At 43.5% G+C, this 22997-nt stretch overlaps 1 protein-coding gene across 1 annotated transcript in view; it reads left to right on the top strand.

The window, feature by feature from the left end:
* Positions 1–22997, top strand: part of SPTBN4 (spectrin beta, non-erythrocytic 4) — a 373692-nt gene that overhangs the window by 190210 nt on the left and 160485 nt on the right. The window contains 1 exon segment of the mRNA XM_030219988.1: positions 4913–5115. Within this exon segment, the coding sequence (XP_030075848.1) occupies positions 4913–5115 (203 nt within the window).

Raw genomic sequence — 22997 nt, 5'->3', positions numbered from 1 at the left:
TCAAGCTAATGAGTGCGGCATTCCTTCAAGGGGGGAGAGGGGGGAAATGTTTAGATGTTACCACCGTATTCAAATAATCTAACAATGGCCCAACAAGTTGTGCTTGCAGTAATTTATAAAATTCTCCTGTGAACACATCTGGGCCTGGAGCCCAGCATAATTTTAATGCTCGGATTGCCCCTTGTATCTCCTTCGCTGCCAACGGTTCATTCAACTGTGATACAAGCTCTGGGGTCAAAGTGGGCATGCCTGAAGCCTTAAGTAAATCCAGTGCGCTGGAGGTTCCCACAGAAGATGGCGGCCCAGCTGCATATAAGGATTTAAAGTGGCCGAGAAACGTTTGTGCAATTTCTTGCAAATTAGTGGTGGTGCCCCCATCCACTTTCTTTATACTAGGGGTATAGCGAGACTTGTTCCAGGTCTTTGTCAATTTAGCTAGAAGTTTTCCCGATGTATTGCCTTTTAAAAAATAGGCATGTTTCTTATATAAAAGCATTTTGGTAGTGTGCTCATGTAACATTCCATTTAGGGCTGCCCATGTTGCTGTCATGGTCTCAAATAAAGTATGAGAGCTGGCATATTGGTGCCTAAGTGTACAAAGTTTATGTTCCAAATCAACAATGCCTTTCGTGAAGCGTTTGTTACGAGCACTAACATAAGCTATTACATTCTCTCGCAGAACTGCCTTGGCAGCTGGCCAAAAGAGCATGGGATCATTGATACGCTGCTTATTGTGAGAGGCGTAAGCCTCCTATTTATTAATTAGATAAGACTTAAAAGTCCTCTGTCTGGAAAAGGTAGGATGGGAACCGCAAACCCGACGATGCTCTAAAATAAGGCTCCTCATCAATGTCTACCCACACTGGTGCATTATCTGAAATTTCCTCAGGATCTATGGTTGCTGAGGAGATGTGAGAGAAGAAGCGCAAATCTACTAGGACATAGCCTAAGTGCGATAGTATTTTATGAGCCCTTGAGGTGTGGGTGTAGTCCCGCTCATCCGGGTGGAGCACTCACCATGCATCAATAAGATCTAAGACTGTGCAAAAGCTAGCCAACGCACTGTCTAAAGTGCTTGAGTGCCCTGACCTGGTAGCCGAGTGGTCCGTGAATGCATCATAGACAAGATTCATATCTCCTGCAATTACTAAAGGGATATTCGTGAGGGAGTGACACTTCTCTAGAAGACGAGGGAAAAAGGATTTTTCCTGTTCCACTGGACCATACACTGAAAGGACAATAAATTCCTCCCCCTTTGCATTGGAATAAATTCCTTCCCCTTTGCATTGGATTGTACTGCTAAGTACCAAACCTCTGAATCAGGAAATAGCAGTTTGGAGTGACAAGCTAGTGTTTTGCGAAGCAAGATTGCCACTCCTGCATGTCGGCCAGTTGAGGGGGAACAGTAAACACTACCCACCCAACAAGTGCGTAGTTTTGCATGCTGTGCCTGCGAGAGGTGAGTCTACTGAAGGCAGACTATGTCGGCACGCTGGCTCTGTAGTGCTTGGAGGATTTTTGCACATTTGATGGGGGAAGTAATCCCCCTACATTCCAAGAGAGAAGGCGTGTATATTTACAGGGAGTTATTTTAAGGAGAGTTTGAAGAGAAAGTGACATAAAATGTTGATACAACAAACAACACATCACCCTGGGGCGCCCAGCCCTCATCCCAGAGTCACCGTTCTCTCACAACATACACGGTCCAGTCCTCCTCCCCACCTGCACATACAGCAACCAGCCAACTCCAACACCACACCACAAAGTACTCCCAACGTTTCTTCAGTTCACCCCACTTCCAATTAGATGCCAAAGCCCACGCCACCTCCACATACCTAGTACTCTCCCTCCAATCCACCCCTCCATCCCCCCCCCCCACCTTCCAATTCTTTTCTGACCCCACTGTCCCTGTGAAACCAAATTAATCTGCGCGCAAATACATGTGGCCTAGCACTGAGAGGCATGCCATTTGCAGCAGGATCCAGTGCCCCTTCTATTCAAACTGACTATCATTCTAACACTAAAGTTGATGCTAACCATTCTAAAGAGGAAACAATCGAACAATACACAAAAACCAAAAGTTGTAGTGAGCTACTTATCATAAAGTCTGTAGGTTAAGGTTAAGCAGAATTTGCAACCTAAAGCTATCAGGTGTTCTCTGTCGGCTGGGCGGCAAGTTGATTTACACAGTCTTGTGCCGTTTCAGAAGTATCATAGATATGACACTTGCCCTGAACATGGATCTTCAGAGTGGCTGGGTAGAGCAGCATGAATTTGTAGCGCCTCTCATACAGCAAGGAACAAAGTGAGGGAAATCTCTGACAGCGTGCCTGTAAAGCGCTCGAGTAATCCTGATAAATTTATATGGGCTCACCCCGGAATTGTAGACTGTCTCGCTTTTGCCGAAAACCTCTCAAGGTCTCAGTCTTATGGATGTCGCTATGCACCTTGATTAGTACAGCACGCAGTTTCCCGCTGCCATCATGCTAGCGGCCCAGAGCAGTACCGTACTGTCAGACATAGAGAATTCTTCTTTAATCCAGGGTTCCAGCTCTGTGGAGAGCGTCCACTCCAGTACATTCTCAGGGATTCCTATGATCCATAAGTTATTACGGCGGGACCGATTTTTAAGGTCTTCTAGTTTCTCAGTATGTTCCTGTAGTTTGCGTTCCAGTGTGGGAAGTGCAGTGCTTGTACCTGTGGCAGCGTCTTCGTCTGGATACCCAGTGCTCTAGTTCACCCGCTTGCCGGGTGGTATCGTTTAATAGTGCCTCCAATCCGACCAGTTGTTCAGCCAAGCATTCTAATTTTGGCTCGATCGTCTTTCCAACTGCTTGAGTAAGTTGTTGGTCAGAAAATACCGGTGCCGGAAGTGAAACCTCCTCCATCTTGTTGTCTGCTGTCTTTGGTTTTTCTTTTGCTGATCTCTGTCCTTTACCCCGGCATCTTAACGTTCGAGGCATGGATATATTTATCCATGCACGTTTGCTCTCTCACTATAGTAAATTCAAGATTTAAAGAGTTCTATTTGTGTATAAAATCATAGGGAAAGTGCACAGTTTCCCCGGAGAAGACTGGGACACATCTGAGCCCTGTCACTGCGTCACGTGACCTCCACATGTATTTTATAAATTATGCCCAAACCCCTCCTCCAGGAGTTCATCTGAGCAGATTGGGCAAACTTGTGCCTTTACAAGATATAAGCACATAAGTTTACGTACCTATACCCCAGGCAGTTGGTGATTTCTGTGCATAAAACATAGATTTTATGCATAAATGCTTTATAAAATGACCCTCATAGAGGGCAGTTTTCAAAGGAGATTTACCCAGGAAAGAAAGGTGCCTTAAACTTGCCATTCCAAGTTCCAAATGTATTTATATTTAATATACTACCCTTGAGAGGCCCTTCAAAGCAGTTTACAAACATTAAATACCTGTATTCAATAGAAACATAGGCCATAATGTCTTATCTGCCTCCACTTTTTAATCTAGTCTGCCTACCTATGCCATCTACTCTCCTTGGGGCCGGTATTCAGAAAGCGGCTGTTGGTCGGTGCTGAGCCTGGATATTCAATGCTGGGCCATTTCCAGTGAATGACATTGAATATCCAGTTTATTTTTGGCTGGTTAAGTTGAAACTGGCCAAAGATAGGTCTGCTATTTCAGCTGCCCAATTTGGCCGCCAAACTTACCTGGCAATGTGCTGAATAGTAACGGATAGCCGACTATATTGTGTGATGTAGCCGGTTATCTGCTAAGCGCTGACCGTGAATATTCCTATCTTTTACCCTATATTCCAACAAAGGTTTTACGTTCTAACCAGCAACATTTGTGGAGAATACCTGCGCTTTGCGATGTGCCTTTAAGTACATATCGGAAGTCAATGTTTAGTGTAGCAGGTCCTACACTTTGGAATGCTCTCCCTCTGTCATTGCGTACAGAGGATACCCTGGCCAGGTTTAAGGCCATGTTGAAAACATATCTGTTTCATAGTTTTTCAGGTATGACCTTGGTTCATACTTGTGCTCACTTGTGATCAACTGACTTGTTCTTAAACTGCAGTGAGAACGCCAATGATCTATGAACTAACCAACTTCCGCAAATCATTGAAAACTCATCTCTTTAATAAGATTTACTGCAAGGATGAAAACACATGAAGTCCACACACACTGTTAGTAATGCAACAATACACTCCCTTCTGAATTTCCCATCCCCTGTAATTTCACCACATTTATACCTCTAACCACAGAAAAATGTTATACCGAATGTCCTCCTACTATTGTTTAGCTGCCCTATCAGTTTCCCGTTATTTCTTTCCATTGTTCCTTTGCCTTAACGATACTTTGACTTTGTTTTCGCATAACTCCTCACAATGTAATCCATAACCAAGTTGTAACAAAATGTATTTCCACCATTCACAATGTATTGTAAGCTACACTGAACCCGCAAATAGGTGGAAAAATGTGGGATACAAATGCAATAAATAAATAAAAATGCCGTTTTGCAAGACTGTATGAAAGCTAATGGTCAGGAATAACTTTATAGTGAATCTCAGCACCTCGACCCTGAGGCATATTTCGATGCTTTATAAAATATGCACATAATAGGAAATTTGTATTTGCCAAAGAGCAAGTGTAAATATGCATACATAAATTCCTGAGGTAATTTTCAAAGCAGAAGTACACACATATTTTCATTTTGAAAATTCACCAGTATCCACATAGGGAAAACTGAGCATGTGTTATTTATGCATCCACAGTTATAAAATGACTCCCATATTGTAACCATTTCTCCTAAACTGCTGTGCTGGTTTTCATTGTGCCCCATAATTTTCTGTACTTGTAGATTCAGAAGTGTTTTTTTGTGCTCTCTCTCTCTCTCTCTCTCTCTCTCTCTCTTTCACTCTACCCAGGAATCCACCTTGGCTCACATGGAATTACCTGACTCAGTGCAAGCAGTGGAAAAAGCCATAAAAAAGCACAAAGATTTCTTGACCACCATGGAGCTAAATACACAAAAGATCAAGTTGGCTGTAGATGCTGGGGAGGACCTCATCAAATCAGGAAACATTTACGCTGACAGAGTCCAGGACAGGATTAATGCCCTGAGGAAGAGGTAGGAGGGATATGATTGAGGGAATATACTAAAATAATTCAGAATCAACAGGAACACAAAATTCTTGAGCTAGTTCTGAGCCTTCAGGGGGTAGTAATCATCGTGCCCGCATCAGTGAAAAGTGTGGGCTTAAGCAGTGGAATGGGGCGGGCCACTGGAGGGGCAGCAGAACACCTTTTATGGCTGGAGGAGCCAAACATACCAATCTCCAGCCCTGCCTCCAAGCTTTCTAATTACTGATGCAATGTTGGGCAAAATGTTGGTAGGGCTTGGACCCCAGTGGTCCACCCCATTCCACTGCCTGTGGCCCCAGAGCCATGGCACCACAGGATCAGCAACTAGAGAGCTTGGGGTGAGACATAAATTGGTTTGTTTGGCCCCTGCAACCAAAAAGATATTATGCTGCCCCTGTCTGTGGGTAATTTTTACCCATGGGGTTTGCAGCAGTAACCAAAGCAAAATTACACAAGGTGGGTTTGCTTTGATTATTTCCCTGGGAAAAATACCCACAGAGATTTATTTACATCTGCTCTGTCTGCAGGTACTTTTTCCAACCAAAATTATACATAGCATTGTCTCCCTTCACCTAACTCTGTCCCCAGAAATTACCTTTGCCTTATGAAAGAAAGTGTGAAGGGTTACATGTCTTTTCACCTGCATAGAGGGTGGACAGATTTTCTAAAAACCCATTTTCACAGGTAAAACACATTAATAATGGGAAGGGCAGTTTGAAGTTTGCTAATGCTCCCTGTGGGTAGAATTGTGCACATTCTGGAACAGTCTGCATCAAGCAGAGGTATTCATAGGAGACTGGATAAGGTAGGGATTGCAACAATATACATGGTTTTGTGTGTCCAAAATCTTAACCAGTCTGTAGTCAGCTCACAGTGCTCAGCATTTTCTTACGTTTGAATATATCTTATTGGTTTTTAGAACCATGTCAGAATATACAGATAATGGCTGCAAAAACAGATCAAACTGTAGCTACAAAAAAGTAAAGAAAAACTCAGTCAGCTGCTGACAGCTACACGCCCCCTCATCCCCAAACCACCCTCCCCACCCCCACTCCACCCCAAAGAGAATAGCTAAGATTTTCAGGTAGTGCTCCCAGACACCAGCTCCTCCCCCCAAAAAAAAAAAAAAAATTCAGGAGTTAAAAACCTGTTGAAAGAGCCAGGTTTTCACAGCTATTTTGAAGGCTTAAGGAACAACTCGCCTGGAATCTGTAGAGGCAACGAGTTCCATAAATAAGGAGCCATAAAATGGAATGCACAATTTCTGGTGCATTCTAACTGAACAAGACAGGGACCCCACAGAACCATCCTATGAGCGTTTATAGATCTGAGAACACGAGCTGGGGAATAGGGAATAGTAAGTGAAGAAAGATAAGGTGGGGCACCTAGACAGAGTGCTTTATAAACTAAAATAAGAAGTTTAAACTTTATGCGGTGTTCAACGGGGAGTCAGTGATATTGCTTTAGGACTTGGAAAACATGATCAGATTGATAGAGATGACACAGAAGGTGAATGGTTGTATTTTGCAGCATCTGTAGTTTTTTAAGGGTTGATTTAGTGGCTTCTAAATAGATGATATTACAATTGTCAGGTCTGGTGGTAAAGAGTGAGAGAATGAGAGAATGAAATGCACGATGGTCAAAAAAAGGTCTGATTGACTGAAGTTGGTGCAATACAAAAAAAACCTGATTTGAAAATAGAGAAAACTTGAGATTCAAATGTAAACAAGAGTCAGATTTGACCCCTAGTTAACAGAAATTCTGTACAGGAGAAATGGTGGTATTAAATAAGGATAAATCAGACTGCAGGGGACAAGATGTCCAGATAGCCAGTAGGTAATGATTAAAGACAACATGATGACTGTGCAACCAAAATGAGACAAAGTTCAAACAGGTTTGCAAGGGTGAAATACCGGGATTGTCTGGATCAGTGGGGTAAAGAAGCAATATATCATCTGCATAAAAATGGAAGGAGATTCCAGACTCCTGAATAAGTGTTGCCAGCAGACTTAGAAAGAGATTAAATAAGATTAAGTGAAACCTTGGGGAATGCCGCAGTGAAGTTGTTTTGCTTGAATTGTTCAAGTGCAGTCTTAACTGTAAAAGAACGGTTGGTTAAGAAAGAGTGAAACCACGTTAGTACTGTATTAGAGAGCTCTAATGTCTGAAGATAAGCAATAAGAAGAGGATGGTCAATGAGATCAAAGGCTGTAGAAAGATAAGAGATATTGCTAATGTGATCAGGCCCTTGTCTAAAGAAGAGTGCACTTCATTAATGACTGCTGAAATAATGGTCTGGGTGCTGCATTGTGGTCTAAAGTTGGACTGACAAGGATAAAGAGTACAGTATACTGCCTGAGGTGAGGGGATATTCTGTGACTCTGCTCCGCTCCGCCCCTTCCTTCCTTCTCCAAATTTACCTTTTTTTCTGGCTTTCCAAAAGTCGGGGCAGCAGCGATTCCCATACGCTGCCCTGCCACCGGCCCCAGCCCTAGCCCCTTCTCTACTGTGGCCCGCCCCGCCTCTGAGGAAATAGGAAGTACATCAGAGAAGCAGGCCGTAAGAGAGAAGAGGTTGGTGGCAGGACAGCGTATGGGAACCGCTGCCGCCCTGACTTTTGGAAAGCAAGAAGAGAAGGTAAATTTGGCGAAGGAAGGGCAGGGAGCAATGCCAGAGTGCGGCAGGCATGGGAATGGATGCCGCTGCAAAAGAGAGCCGCCTTATTGCCCCCATCTTGAAGAGTATATATTCAAAACCTTCTGAGCAGGTAAAAAGTCAAGTATATTTGGTTATTTCTCGCTAACTATTCAGGTAGCATTGTGACTGAATATCTGGGTAAAATTAGCTGGCTAGAATTTGACTGGTGTTAACCAGGTAATATGCCTTGTAAAAAAAAGAAAAAGAAAAGAAAATCAGCTAGTAATCCCCAATGCCTCCTCAATTTTGACATTAAAAAATCCCCAGAATAAGCCCCTTTCAGCTGACCACTCGTTTGTTTGAATATAGTATTCTGTGAACTTTGAGACAATAGCATAAACATTTTATTGTCCACAGTACAGTGTGGTCATATGGGGGTAATTCTATTAAGTAGTGCTAACATTTACGTGCCATTTATATGTATAAATATATAGAATAGCAGCATATGTATGCATCATGTGCATGCCAGATACATGCCAGGTATTTTATGGGTGGACACGCATATGGTTGTATTCTGGATGAAGTACACATTTTGGGCTAGATTCTATGGCACCAAACAAATTGGCGCTGAAAAAAGCACTCTTCTATGAGCTGCGCTTAAAATTAGACACAGTTTATAGAATAGCGCTTAGACTCAGGAATTGTGCATAACTTTAGGCACCAAATGAAACGCGGTACAGATGTACACGTCTAAATTAGGTGCATATCCCCAATATTCTATAACAACATGTATTAATTTTAGGGACACCCCTGTTCTGCCCATTCTCCCTCCCATTTCTGCACCCTCTTTTTCAGGTCGCATGTAAATTTTAGGTGCGGATCCCATGCCTAAATTTACACATGTAAATGCCAATTAAATCTAATTATGCCAATAATTGCTTGTTAAATCACTTGTTAAATTATTGGTGCTAATTAGCTCATTCAGTTAAATTGTGTGCGTGCCAAAATTTGTGTATGCAATTTTTGGCGACTTTTATAGAATTAGGGGGTTTAAGTGCATATCTTATAGAGTACTGTAAGTTATGTGCATATCACCAGCACTTAGGCGCATACTTGCCAGCTGTGTGGCATATGAGTGTATATACGTGGTTATGATAGTATTCTATAAAGGAAAGTAGGTGCCTACCTTGCTTTGTAGAATACCAGGGTAGAGAATAAATGTTCATATATAATTTAGGTGTAATCACTTCAGCTACAGAGTGGTATAGATGTTGAAAGACAGGTGTGGATTAAGGAACTAAGGCCAGGGTCAGCTAAACTTTTACAGTTTATGTCCCACAAGTGGCAAAAGACAGGTGTGGATTAAGGAACTAAAGCCAGTGCCTTATTAAGTCCTGTTTGTTGGGTGTCAAAATATTCAATCATTCTTATTTCAAAGGTCTTACGTTCCTGTATTGTTTTAAAATTACCCTTCAGTATTCTTACTGTGAAATCACTGGTGCAGTGTTCTGGTCTTGTAAAGTGTTGGCCCACAGGGGTAGGGGCTTGACTGGCACCGGCTATTTTCATGTGATGTCTGTGCAGATTGAATCTTGTCTTAAGCATCTGGCCTGTTTCTCCAATATAGCATCCTTCGTTACAACAAACAGGACTTAATAAGGATCTGGGTTTTCTAACCCATTATAAACCATACAGCTGTATTTTTCTGTTTATTTCTCTGTTTATTACTCTCCTCTCACCTACCAACACCCATCCTGTTAGAATATCAATGAAATGCTTTGATGTCCCCATGCATACCCCCACCCTCCCACTCTATCAGACTGTCAAAGTAATGCTTTGATGTTTCTCTTATATATACTATCTGCTACCACATTTGCTTATTTCCGATCTGACGAAGAAGGGCAACCTTCGAAAGCTAATCAAGAAATGTATTAAGTTATGTCCAATAAAAAAGGTATCATCTTATTTTCTTTTCCATGTTTTATTGTGTTTGATGCCTAGGAGTAGAACTCCATGGGAGGACAAATCAGAGCTGAATGCCTTGGAGTTCTCTAAGTACTTGTACAGTTTGAGCACAAAGATCCTTTGGGTTGCTGTTCTTTGGATAGCTAGCCACTGAAGAATTTAGCAAAATTAAGGTCTCTGTATTTATAGAAATAATATGCTTCCATCCACCTGTGGGACGTACACAGATAACAACCTTTTTGGGGTGTTATTGGGGATGTGACACTTAATATAAATTACAGAAGAATGGGACTCTTCCATGTTCTGGCATTAGACAAAGTAGTGTCAGAAGCAAATGTTCCTACTTATCTCTCGATCCAAGCTTATAACGTCCTAATAACAAACAGAACTAACTCTACACCAAGAGTATTATAAAAAATAAAGTGCTTATTTATTTACAATTGCAGTCAAAATAATATGAAAAGGCAAGACTGGAGACAATGAAAGTCTTATCATAGAAACAGCTCAGAGTAAACATGCATTATCCTAGGCAAACTTATCATTTTAGTTGGTTAAACTTAGACCCACTTATAAAACATCTATACATGGTAGCTATACAACCTGGGGTAGACATCCAGCAGATGGTCAGTCAGATGCAATGTCAACAGAGCAGACTTTGCCTCAGTTAAGAGCCCCTTTTATATAGAAATCACAAGCTGCAGCTGGGCTAATGATGTGTATTCTGGCCTTGTTGGTGATGCACACATCACTTTGTTTATCCCTGATGTTATGGCTTCAAGGGCCACAAGATTGTCTCACTGGCACCACACTGAAGGGGTCACCTTGATAAGGAGCTGGGGTTTCATAAACAATATGCAGTTTTGCCAGCCACAGTGTTTCTTCAGCTGCAAGGGAAACTCCAAGAGTCCTTGGCTGGTCTGTCCATGACTTCGGTGCCGATAACAACATTTTTATTCTAGTACATTGGCACCCTTGGCAGTATTCTTTTGACTGAATGCAAGGCCGAAGCTCATTGGGCAATGGGATTTAGCAACGAAACATGAAATAAGTCTGAATCTGTATCTTTATAGTCATGTTAGATTATTAATGCTGGATAGTGCCATGTACCATAATCCCAAATATTTTTGTTATATAGGAGCATACAGTGCTGTATATAGTGCTTCATAGTGCTTGTTTTGCTCCTACATTCCCCCTTTTCAAGACATTCAGCTCTAAAAGGAGCTGTACAGCTTAAAACACTAGTTAAACACAATAGTGTGCGTTTACTTAAATAAATGTCATTATAGTGTTTCACCTGTTAATGTAATATAGTTAAGGACGCTAGACTACATACATCTAAACATAAATGAGTAACAGACAACATTGAAATTAAGCTTCAAACAAGAGCTTAAGATAATAATAGGTATATAAGTATGAAAATGTATAGTACTTGAACATATGAGTATGTGATAAAGCAAATCACATTTAATTACATGCAATGATGTTCATCAGAAAATGTAGTTAAGTGATTTAGAAATGCATAAATAAATGTCCATAAAAGTCATGAAGGAAATGTCACTTTGTAGCAAAGCATTGTGGCAACTGAGTTATGAACCACAGTGTTGAAGGTAGTGTTTGATACACCACTTTAGTCCTTCAATGTCCACAGCATGGGCGGCAGGTGGTGTATGGCTATGCATATAGTCCATGGGAAACAATTCATTGAATGCAGTCCTTAACATGCTGGGCATTATGCCTAAACTTGCAACCAGTGATAGAACGATGGAATAAACAGTGCTGTAATGAAAGTTAAGTGTGGCATACAACACGTTACGTTGAGTGAGTTGTAAAGTCCATGCTACAGTAACCGTAGACACTCATATTTATAAGTCTCTGACAATGCATGCAGTTTATAGTTCATGGATGAAAAGTATACTACATGAAATAGCATTGCAGTAAACACAAGCAACAAAAGAAATATGTAATGTCTGTCATAAATCAGTACAGGTACAATAAAATATCAATTTATATATGTAAAGCAGACGTGTGTTTGTTTGCTTGTGTCCGAACTCCTTCAGTGCCCGAAGAGCTACAGCCACCAAACTTAGCATGCAGACTTAGCCTGCTGTTGCCAAGGTTATTGTGTAGTTTTGTCACGACTGTGGTCGTGACCCCTTTTTGACTCACCTTATTTCCCGATGGTCAGCTTCTGAGCTGGCTCCTGTCTGTTCTTTCATCTTGCATTGTTGTTTCTTTCCTGTAGTGTTTCCACTTCCTGTGTGTTTCAAGCCTCACTTTGGTGTTCAGTGTGTTTCCTGCCTCTGTCCTGTAGTTGTGACATCATTAGTGAGGGCCTTTATAAGGAAGTGGTGGACTTTCATTCAGGGCCTTTGCAATGCCAAAGGTCTCCAGCATTGCCTGTCTACAGCTTCAGCTCCAGTCCTGTCTGTTCCAGCATTGCCTGTCTACAGCTTCAGCTTCAGCTCCAGTCCTGCTGTTCTAGTCTTGTCTGTTCCAGCCCTGCCTGCCTACAGCTTCAGCTCCAGTCCTGTCTGTTCCAGCACTGCTTGCCTACAGCTTCAGCTCCATTCTTGCTTGTTAGTCCAGTCCTGGTTGGGGTTTTTTGCCTCCTGCTACTGCTCGACGACAGTAGGCTAAGGGCTCATGTTGTTCCAGAGTCCGTGACTGTTTGTTTAGAGCCTGAGACTGTGACAGATTGCAAAGGCCATGAGCTCTGCAAAATCATCCTTCCATCTGGGCTTCCAGCCCATGGCTTTTTTCTCTGTTGGCAATCCGGGTCCCAGCCTGGGTTCAGCTCCTAGTTCCAATTCGGATTCCGGTCCCAACTTAGTTTCTGCTCTTGATCTTTTCATGACGCTCCATAATTACCGTGATAAACTTTTTTCTGATTCAGCCTTGAAGAATACTCCTGAAGCTGCAGCTGAGAGAGAGCGTCTGGGGGCTTGGGTTCTTTGTAAACCCAGTTTCTGCTATTGATTCTTCTATCACACTCTTCGAATACCGCTGCAGACTTGTCTCGGATCCAGTTCTGCAGGATACTCCTGAAGCCGACGCTGAAAGAAGGCGTCTTACAAGTCTCAAGGCCAGGGCTCACCTACAGTCTTTTTGGAGCCCCAGTTCAGTTCCTGATACCAGTCCGGGTTCCAGTCCTGGTATCGGCTCCTGATTCCAGTCCAGGTCCCAGTCCCGGTCCAGCTACTGATTCCAGTTTGAGTTCCTGTCAAGATGCTGATTACAGTCTGAGTTCCAGTTACAGTTAAGCTCCTGATTCCAGTCCGGATCCCAGTCCCGGTTCGGCTCCTGATTCTACTACTACTATTTAGCATTTCTATAGCGCTACAAGGCATACGCAGCGCTGCACAAACATAGAAGAAAGACAGTCCCTGCTCAAAGAGCTTACAATTCCAGTCCAGTCCAGGTCCCAGTCCCAGTTTGGCTCCTGATTCCAGTCTGGGTCCCAGTTCGGCTCCTGATTCCAGTCCGGGTTCCAGTCCTGGTACAGCTCCTGTTCAGAGTTCCAGTTCCAGTCAAGACTCTGATTCCAGTCCGGGTCCCAGTCCTGGTTCAGCTCCTGATGCCAGTCCGGGTCTCAGTCCCGGTCCAGCTCCTGATTCCAGTTCGAGTTCCTGTCAAGATGCTGATTACAGTCTGAGTTCCCGTTACAGTCAAGCTCCTGATTCCAGTCCGGGTCCCAGTTCGGTTCCCAATACCAGTCCGGTTCCCAATTCCGGTCCAGCTCCTGATTCTAGTTCAAGTTCGTGTTCAGCTTCTGATTCCAGGTTGGGTGTTGGCTCTAGCCTAGTTCCTGCTACTATGTTGATTTGCCAGGAGGTTAAGCAGGTGGTGGATTTCCTCAGGAGAGGGTTCCTTCTGAGTATGACTCCTCTTACTGCATCCAGGACTCTGATCCTGCCTAGCGGCTGTCCGAAGAAGCCTCCTTCAGCACCTATGTCTTGTACCATGCCCGTAGAACCGGACCCTAGATATAGGGTTCAGGACATCCCTGATGTCAGGGGGGCCCAGGGTCTCGAGGTGAGGCTATGGAAGACCGGTGGAAGAGACATCACTTCAGTCGTGTTTTCAAGCTTCCCTCCTGTTTACAAGAGCCACTCCTGTCTTCAAATTCCAGATTTGCTTGTTACTTCCAGTCCAGTAATCCATGTTCATGTTTTGAAACCCATCAGTAGTTTCACCACAGTTACCCTTGGAAACCTGAATATTCCATGGGGACCACAGGATCCTTGAGGAGGAGGTACTGTCACGACTGTGGTCATGACCCCTCTTTGACTCACCTTATTTTCCGATGGTCAGCTTCTGAGCTGGCGCCTGTCTATTCTTTCACCTTGCATTGTTGTTTCTTTCCTGTAGTGTTTCCACTTCCTGTGTGTTTCAAGCCTCACTTTGGTGTTCAGTGTGTTTCCTGCCTCTGTCCTGTAGTGTTTCCACTTCCTGTGTGTTTCAAGCCTCACTTTGGTGTTCAGTGTGTTTCCTGCCTCTGTCCTGTAGTGTTTCCACTTCCTGTGTGTTTCAAGCCTCACTTTGGTGTTCAGTGTGTTTCCTGCCTCTGTCCTGTAGTTGTGACATCATTAGTGAGGGCCTTTATAAGGAAGTGGTGGGCTTTCATTCAGGGTAAGTTTGAAGCGATTCGGTTCTCGGTGGCACTCAAGGGAGGGGGATCAATACCTCTATCCATTAAATGAATAGGTTGCAGATTGGAAAGTTCTTTCTTGCTGTTGCTAAGCAACAAACTGCTTTGGACAGGGTGTTCAGAGACTGGTGGAGAGAAACAAGGGCAGCAGCTGTGCAGTTGTCCTTCTCTCATTCTCTAATACCCTGTTCCCTAACAATTTCAGTACATGGGAGGTTCAGAGACTGGTGGGAACAAGGTAGGGAGAAAGTATTAGGGTCAGCCTGGGAAGTGTGTGTGTATGCATGAATTCACTACCTTGCCAGGGGAACACTCCTCAAAAAGGGCAGGAAACTGAATTTCAGTATGCCCTTGAAAAGAAGGCCTTGTTTTGACAGGAAGACAGTGAAAGCCAAGCAGCAGGTCCTTTCTAGATTGAAGGAAACAACTAATCAAGAAAATCAAACTAAACACATTGATTGGAAAAGAAAAGTTAGTGTTAGGTAGGGATCCAGTAGCCACATTTTCTGATTTAAGGGAGTATTAATATCATTGTCACCCTTTCTCACACACCCCTCAGCAAAACACCCCAGTCACACTCAGCCATTCTGACACCTCCCCCCCCCCCCCCACTCGCACTTACCTTTCTAATACAGCACTCAGCAAAACACCCCACTCATACTAAGCTATTTTCACATAACCCTCAGGAAAACAACCCAAATCACACACCCCAGAATAGCACTTCCCCACTCACACTCACCCCTCAGTACCACACCCCCACTGACACCCGTTCTCAAACACCCCAGAGTAGCACACATCCACGCACACTCACCCCTTAGCAGTACACCCCCATTCACACACTACTGAATAGCACACCCCCATTCACATTCATTTGTTCTCACACACCCCTTAGCAAAACACCCCCACTCATAGTCACCCATTATCACACTCCTCAGCAAAACACACTCGCCCGTTCTCACACATCCCTCAGCAAATCATCCCCACTCACACTTACCCATTCTCCCATACCTCTCAGCAGAAAACCCCCCACTCAAACCCTGTTCACCAGTACACCCCCATTCATACTCACCCCTCAGCAGTACACACTCACTCACACATTCTCACCCCCTCAGTACCACACCCCCATTCATACAGCCATTGTCACACCTCCCCTCAACAGTACAACTCAGTAGTACACCCTCCCTCACTCACACTCACCCATTCTAACATACCCATTCATACTCACTCTCAGCTGGACACTCCCACTCAGCCATTTTCACACACCCCTCAGCACTGTCAATGTTTAAGGTTCACTTAAATTAGAATATATTAAATGCAGACCATAGTTTTTGGGCCATTGTGGATCCAGATACTAAATAGTTTGTTTTCTATCAAGGGCAGTTGAAACTACAATGGAAAATGAAATACGGCTTACAGGCCAGTGAAAAAGGCAGGCTAAACTAAGAGTTAATGAAACGCTAGTTGAAAATCAGAGGCGACTTGTGCACCAAAGGGAAAGGCAAGCTCAAATAAGGAGTATTGAAAACCATCAAGAAAATGAAATACGACTCCAGTACCAAAGACAAACACAAGCTGCTATCAGAGCCCAAGAGACCGGACAGCGAAATGCTCATTGTTTAGAAAATAATCATAAAAAAAGAAGCAACTAGAAGACTATTAACGAAGTCTAGTTTAAAAGAGGCAGCTTTTTCTTATAACTCAATGGATGAATGTGAAGAGTCTCCTCAAATGAGCATTGTCTGCAAATCATGTTGTGCACTAAAATTTGAGGCAGAACCCCCTGGTATGTGTTGCTGAGAAACTATAGTAAGGCTCCATTTACTAAATGTTCCTACAGAACCACTAACATCCTTACCCAATGGCTGCAATGCATTTTCTGGAAAACATTAGTAAATACAACTTGTGTTTTCAAATTACCTCATTTGGGGCACATGAAATCAAAGAAGGTGGTTTTATGCCTACTTTCAAGGTCAAGAGCCAGATTTATCACAGAGCAGGATCATTATCTACAAATCTGTTTTATGGACAATGAAACGTTGAAGCTGAATGTCGTTGTGGCATAGATTATAACATTGTACATGATCTACAATGATTATTACATGACAAGAACAACTACGTTTGAAGTTTAAAACAGCTTTAGAAGCGATGCATGATGATGAATGCAATGTTGTAATTCATGCTGACAAAACTCCAAGTGTCCACCATAAAGGTCAATATAATTCACCCATGGTAAATGAAGTTGCAGTTATGATGGTAGGTAATCAATTTGATCCACAAGATATAAAAAAAAAAAAAAAGACAGTCACCGTCAAAGGATGTCTGAAACCCACAGGGCTTATGATGCTTTGCAGTGTCCTTTAATTTTTTGGCAAGGAGAAGATAGGTATCATTTTGGAATGTCAAAAGTAAATACACAGACTGGTCAGCCTGATAACATAAAAAAGGTAACGGCTCTAGAATTCTACGCTTATCATCTAATGATTAGAGTGGGACAAGAAAACTATATTTTAAAGTGGCAACAGTTGTTTCATCAGTTTGTGGTTGACATGAATGCAAAAATCGAAAGTGAATGACTACTTTTTATTCGACTCAACCAAAAGAAACTTTGAGTTGATGAATACATTCACTTATGTGATTCCATAACTCATGATGGAAACATCAATGCAAATTCCCATGGAAGAATGATAATTTTACCTTCGATGTTTACTGGTAGTCCCCATTATATATATGACTATACACAAAATTCTGTTGTGTATGTTTGGAATTATGGATGACCTGACCTATTTCTTACATTTATGTGCCGTCCCAAATGGACTGAAATTCAGCACTAGCCTCTGCCTGGGCAAACATAAGCACACCGGCATGACACAATTGCACGGGTTTTCAGACAAAAAGTAATCAAGTTAATGCATCTCCTTACAAAGTAAAATATATTTTGAACTAGTAGATGCTGGATATACACCATTGAATGGCAAAAATGTAGACTACCATATTTTCATATCCTCCTTTGGCTAAAAGAGAAAATACATCCAAATAAAATTGATGCATTAGTGCTAAAATACCTGATAAAGATAAAGACCCAATCCTGTTTGATATAATAATGAAAAACATGATACATGGCCCGTGTGGCTACCTCAATCCACAATCTATATGCATGCAAGGAGGAACGTGTTCAAAAAAGTATCCAAGGAACTTTTGAAACTCAAATGGGACAAGATGGCTGTCCTCTCTACCGATGACGAAGCATATTTGATGGTGGCTATTATTTATTTATTTATTTAGTTAGTTGCATTTGTATCCCACATTTTCCCATCTATTTGCGGGCTCAGTGTGGCTTACAATACATTGTAAATGATGGAAATACAGTTTCTTACATTACATTACATGCTAAAATACATATGAAATTTAATTGAATAGTACAAAATGTAGAAATTGTAGGTTCACTGGTCTATAATTTCTCGGATCCCCTCTAGATCCTTTTTTAAAAATCAGCATTACATTGGCCACCCTCCAGTCTTCTGGTACAATGCTTGATTTTAAAGATAAATTATATATTAGTAACAGTAGTTCTGCAAGTTCATTTTTCAATTCTGTCAGTACTCTGGGATGTATACCATCTGGTCCAGGCAATTTGTTACTCTTCATTTTGTCAAATTGCCCCATTACATCTTCCAGGTTTACAGAGATTTGATTCAGTTTCTCTGACTCATCAGCATTGAATACCATTTCTGGCATTGGTATCTGTCCCACATCTTCTTTGGTGAAGACCAAAGCAAATAATTCATTTAATCTCCCTGCTATGGTCTTGTCTTCCCTGTGTGCCCCTTTGACCCCCCTCGGACACCTAGCGGTTCAACTGATTGTTTTATCAGCTTCTTAGAAACATGAAGGCAGATAGGGGCCCATCCAAGCTGATTATCCTCAGTAACCAATAGCACTTCCTTTCCTAAGGGATCCCACATGCCTGTCTCATGCTTTCTTAAATTCTGACACAGTCCTCGTCTCCACAACCTCCACCGAGAGACCATTCCACATATCCACCAACCTTTCAGTGAAAGAGTATTTTCTTAGAGTCATCCTAAGTCTATTTTCTCTTAACTTCATCGTATGCCCTCTCATTCCATAGTTTTCCGTCGTTTGAAAAAGGCTCGCCTCCTGTATATTGACACCACTGAATTATTTAAATGTCTCTATCATATCCCCTCTCTTTCGCCTCTCTTCCAGCGTATACATGTTGAAGTTCCTAAGCCTGTCCTTATATGTTTTACAACAGAGACCATTTACTAATTGTAGCCACCCTCTGAACCAACTCCATCCTGTTTATTTTTTTCCGTAGGTGTGGTCTCCTGAATTCCATGCAGCACTCTAAATGGGGCCTCACCAGAGACTTATACAAGGGTATTATCACATTTTTCCTGCTGGTCATCCTTATGCATCCAAGCAATTTTCTGGCTTTGGCCGTCACCTTTTCTATCTGTTTGATCACCTTAAGGTCATCAGACACAATCACTCCCAAGTCCCACTCTTATTTCTTACACAGAAGCACTTCACCCCCTATACTGTACCGTTCCCTTGTATTCTTGTACCCCAAGTGCATGTCCCTGCATTTCTTAGCATTAAATCTTAGTTGCCAGTTATCAGACCATTTTTCAATCTTTGCTAGATCCTTCTTCATACCATCCACATCCTCCAGGGCAGGGCCGTGCCTAGGGTCTCTGGCGCCCCCCTGCAGTTGGCCCCGCCCCCCCTAAAAACGATCGCTACACTACCCGCCCTCTTCTCCCCAGATCCTTTTCCTTTTTTTTTTTGTTTAAATTTACCTCTGTCCGGCGGCAGCATAGCGTTAGTGAGAAGGAGATGGCGCTCCCCCGCCCCGACGTGTCAGTCTTCCCTTCGCTCAGTGTCCCGCCTTCTTCTGATGTCATTTCTGATGTCAGAAGAAGGCGGAACTGAGCGAAGAGAAGACTGACACGTCGGGGCGGGGGAGCACCGCCTCCTCACTAACGCTATGCTGCTGCCGGACAGAGGTAAATTTAAACAAAAAAAAAAGGAAAAGGATCTGGGGAGAAGAGGGCAAGGTAAGCGTGGTGCGGCGGGGCGCCCCCCAGAGGATGGCGCCCTCCTGCCATGCTTACCTCGCTTACCGTGTTGGCACGGCCCTGCTCCAGGGTGTTCACCCTATTACAGAGTTTGGTATCATCCACAAAGAGACAAACCTTACCAGACAGTTCTTCTACATTATCACTCATGAAGATGTTAAAAAGAGCCGGCCCAAGGACTGAACCCTGTGGTACACCACTGATAACAGCCCTTTCCTCAGAACAAGCTCCATTTACCACTACCCTGTGTCTCCTTTCCACTTAACCAGTTTTTAACCCAGTCAGTCACTTTAGGTCCCATACCAAGGGCACTCAGTTTATTTATCAGTCACCTGCGTGGTACCATGTCAAAGACTTTGCTAAAATCGAAGTACACCACATCTAGCGCCCCTCCCACGTCCAACTGTTTGGTCACCCAGTCAAAGAAATCAATCAGATTGTCTGACGCGACCTGTCTCTAGTGATCCCATGCTGCCTTGGGTCCTGCAGTCCATTCGATTCGAGAAACCTCACAATCCTCCAGTTTAGAAACGTTTCTATTGGTTTACTCACCACTGAGCTCAGACTGATAGATCTGTAATTTCCAACCTCCTCCTTCCACTTTTGTTCAGAGGGACCACATCTGCCCTTCTCCAGTACTCCGGGACCACTCCAGACTAAGAAAGCATTGAAGAGGTAAGACAGTGGTGCCAGCAGAACATTTCCGAGTTCCTTGAGTACCCTCAGATGTATCCCATCAGGCCCCATCGCTTTGTCTACTTTTAAGGCGGTTAACTTAACGGACTTCAAAAAAGGTTTGGGTGGCTTCCTGGAGGAAAAAGCCATAGAATGTTATTGAAAGGACGAGGGAATAATACAGTATTTCTAGGATGGGCGGGACAAATTGCTTGTTCTTTTGGCCGCTGTCGGTGACAGGGTGCTGGGCTCAATGGTCCCTTGGTCTGTCCCAGCATGGCAATGTTTATGTACTTATGTAATACTTTAGCCAGTTTGTTATTGAAGACACTTCGTCCCTTCCTTGAAAGATGAACACCATCATTGCTCAGTAGCTCTTGGAAAATCATCCCATGGTCTAGGAAATTGAAGTGCTCGCATTGGCACCATCCACACATTTAGCTCCAGGATGTGAGCTTCCCTCATGTGCCCTTTACCTTCAATAGGAAGGATCGATGAGAACACCACCTGTGAATCTAGGTGCTTTACCGTCTGACCCAGAGCCATGACGTCATGTTTAATATGTTCCTTAGAGTACCTAGCAATATCATTTGTGCCAACATGGATGAGCAGCATAGGATAGTGGTCAGTAGGCTTGATGAGTCTAGGCAATCTTTCCACTACATCTTGAATCTTGGCACCAGGCAGACAGCACACCTCCCTGGACATCATGTCTGGTTGGCAGATGGGTGCTTCAGTAGCCCTCAGAAGAGAATCACCAACAACCACTACTTTTCGCTTCTTATTGGCACTGATCCAGAGGCTTTGGGATTATTGATCATTGTCTCCTCTTGTTCTTAAGATGTTTTCAGCACTTCTGCCTCCAGGGCTGCAAACCGATTCTTCAGTTCAAAAGAAGATGGAGTTGGGGAGTTGATTTTGTAGGACCTGGTGATTTGTGTCCAGCTGCCTTCTTTCTGCACAAGATCTTCTTTCCCTTTGGTGGAGATCCCCAATGTTTTGATGGGACACTGCAAAAGCGGAGGACCATGTGTTACTATGTAGAAGCAAACCAGCAGGAGTAGTGAAGGTAGCAGGGCTCTTCCACAAACTAGAAGGACGAGAGATGTAATGAATAAAATCTTTATTCTTGAAGAATAAAGATTTTATTCATTACATCTCTCATCCTTCTATTAGTTTGTGGAAGAGCCCTGCTACCTTCACTACTCCTGCTGATCCCCAGTGTTTCAACATGCATCTCGGATGAATTTCTGGTAGTCACAGATTCTTCTTAGTTTTGCCACCTCCTCTTAGTTCTTCTACTTCTTTCATGAGGGATTCAATATGCATACATTTATCACATAAAACCAGAATCTTGCCTTGGACCAAGCATTCAGTTTGGACAGAGGCACTAGCTGTAATGGGAGCTGCAGCTTTAGGGACATAGTGTTGCTTTGCCATATTTTAAGTGTAGGAGCTTTTTATGCCTATGGATCAAAGGAAATGAAAGGGCTACCGAGTCCCAACTCTCTCTATTTTACACCTGTTCTGAGGGATACTGAAAGCAGATAGACTTATTGTGAGATATCTGGAACTTGTTCAGATTTACTTTGTGGGTGTAGTTCAATGTACTTCTTGTCTATTAATGGGAACAATTGTAAGGGAAGGAGAAGGTAAATTAATATCCTTCTAGTAGAGGTATATAAACAAGTAACAAACTGGTGTATATGTTTGTTACTTGTTTATATACCTCTACTAGAAGGTAGATCATTTGAGATCCTTTTAATATAAAAAAAGAGGCCCGTTTCCAACAGAAATGAAACGGGCGCTAGCAAGGTTCCAGGGCCCCCTCCCTACCTTCCTCCCTCCCTCTGAGTTCCGTGCCCCCCTACCTGCCTCCTTCCCTGTCCTCCGAGTTCCAGGCACCCCTCCCCTTTGAGTTCCAGGACCCCCTCCCTCTCCCCCCCTTCGAGTTCCAGGCCCCCCTCCCGGTCGAGTTCCAGGACCCCCCTCCCGTGCCAGTTCCAGGACCCCCTCCCCCTTTCCCTCCTGTGCCAGTTCCAGGACTCCCTCCCTCTCCTCCCCTGCCCTCTGAGTTCCATGCACCCCCCGCGCCACCCTCCCTCTCTGTGGCCTCTGAGTGGAAGCAGGACGTGTGCGGCTGCCCCTCCCATTTGTAAGTGCCAGCAGTTCTTTAAAACTTTTTACCTCGTGGTCCGGCGGCAACAGTGAAGTCGAGCAGGCATGGCACAGCGCTTCAGATTGCCTTCGCTTCTGTTTCAGCTGTGTTTCTGGTCCCACCCTCATTTCCTGTTTGCAGAATGAAGGCGAGACCAGAGGCACAGCTGAAACAGAAGCAATGGCAGTCTGAAGCGCTGTGCCGTGCCTACTCGACTTCACTGTTGCCGGCGGATCAGGAGGTAAAAAGTTCTGTTCGTAAGTGCCGGCTGTTCTTTAAAACATTTAACCTCGTGGTCCGCCGGCAACAGTGATGTCGAGCAGGCACGGCGCTTCAGACTGCCTTCGCTTCTGTTTCAGCTCTGCCTCTGGTCCCGCCCCCATTTCCTGTTTGTGGAAAGGCGGAACCAGAGGCACAGCTGAAACAGAGTGGAGGAGTAGCCTAGTGGTTAGTGCAGTGGACTTTGATCCTGGGGAACTGTGTTCAATTCCCACTGCAGCTCCTTGGGACTCTGGGCAAGTCACTTAACTCTCCATTGCCCCCGGTACAAAATAAGTACCTGAATATATGTAAATCGCTTTGAATGTAGTTGCAAAAACCTCAGAAAGGCGGTATGTCAAGTCCCATTTCCCTCCCTCCCAAATCCTGAAATTTAGGTCGTCCTTAGAGATGATCATCCCTAGACT

The sequence above is a fragment of the Microcaecilia unicolor genome, chromosome 11, assembly GCF_901765095.1.
Source record: "Microcaecilia unicolor chromosome 11, aMicUni1.1, whole genome shotgun sequence".
Lineage (NCBI taxonomy): Eukaryota > Metazoa > Chordata > Amphibia > Gymnophiona > Siphonopidae > Microcaecilia > Microcaecilia unicolor.
Note: the sequence above shows the minus strand (reverse complement) of the source record. Positions and strands in the feature narration are given on the sequence as shown.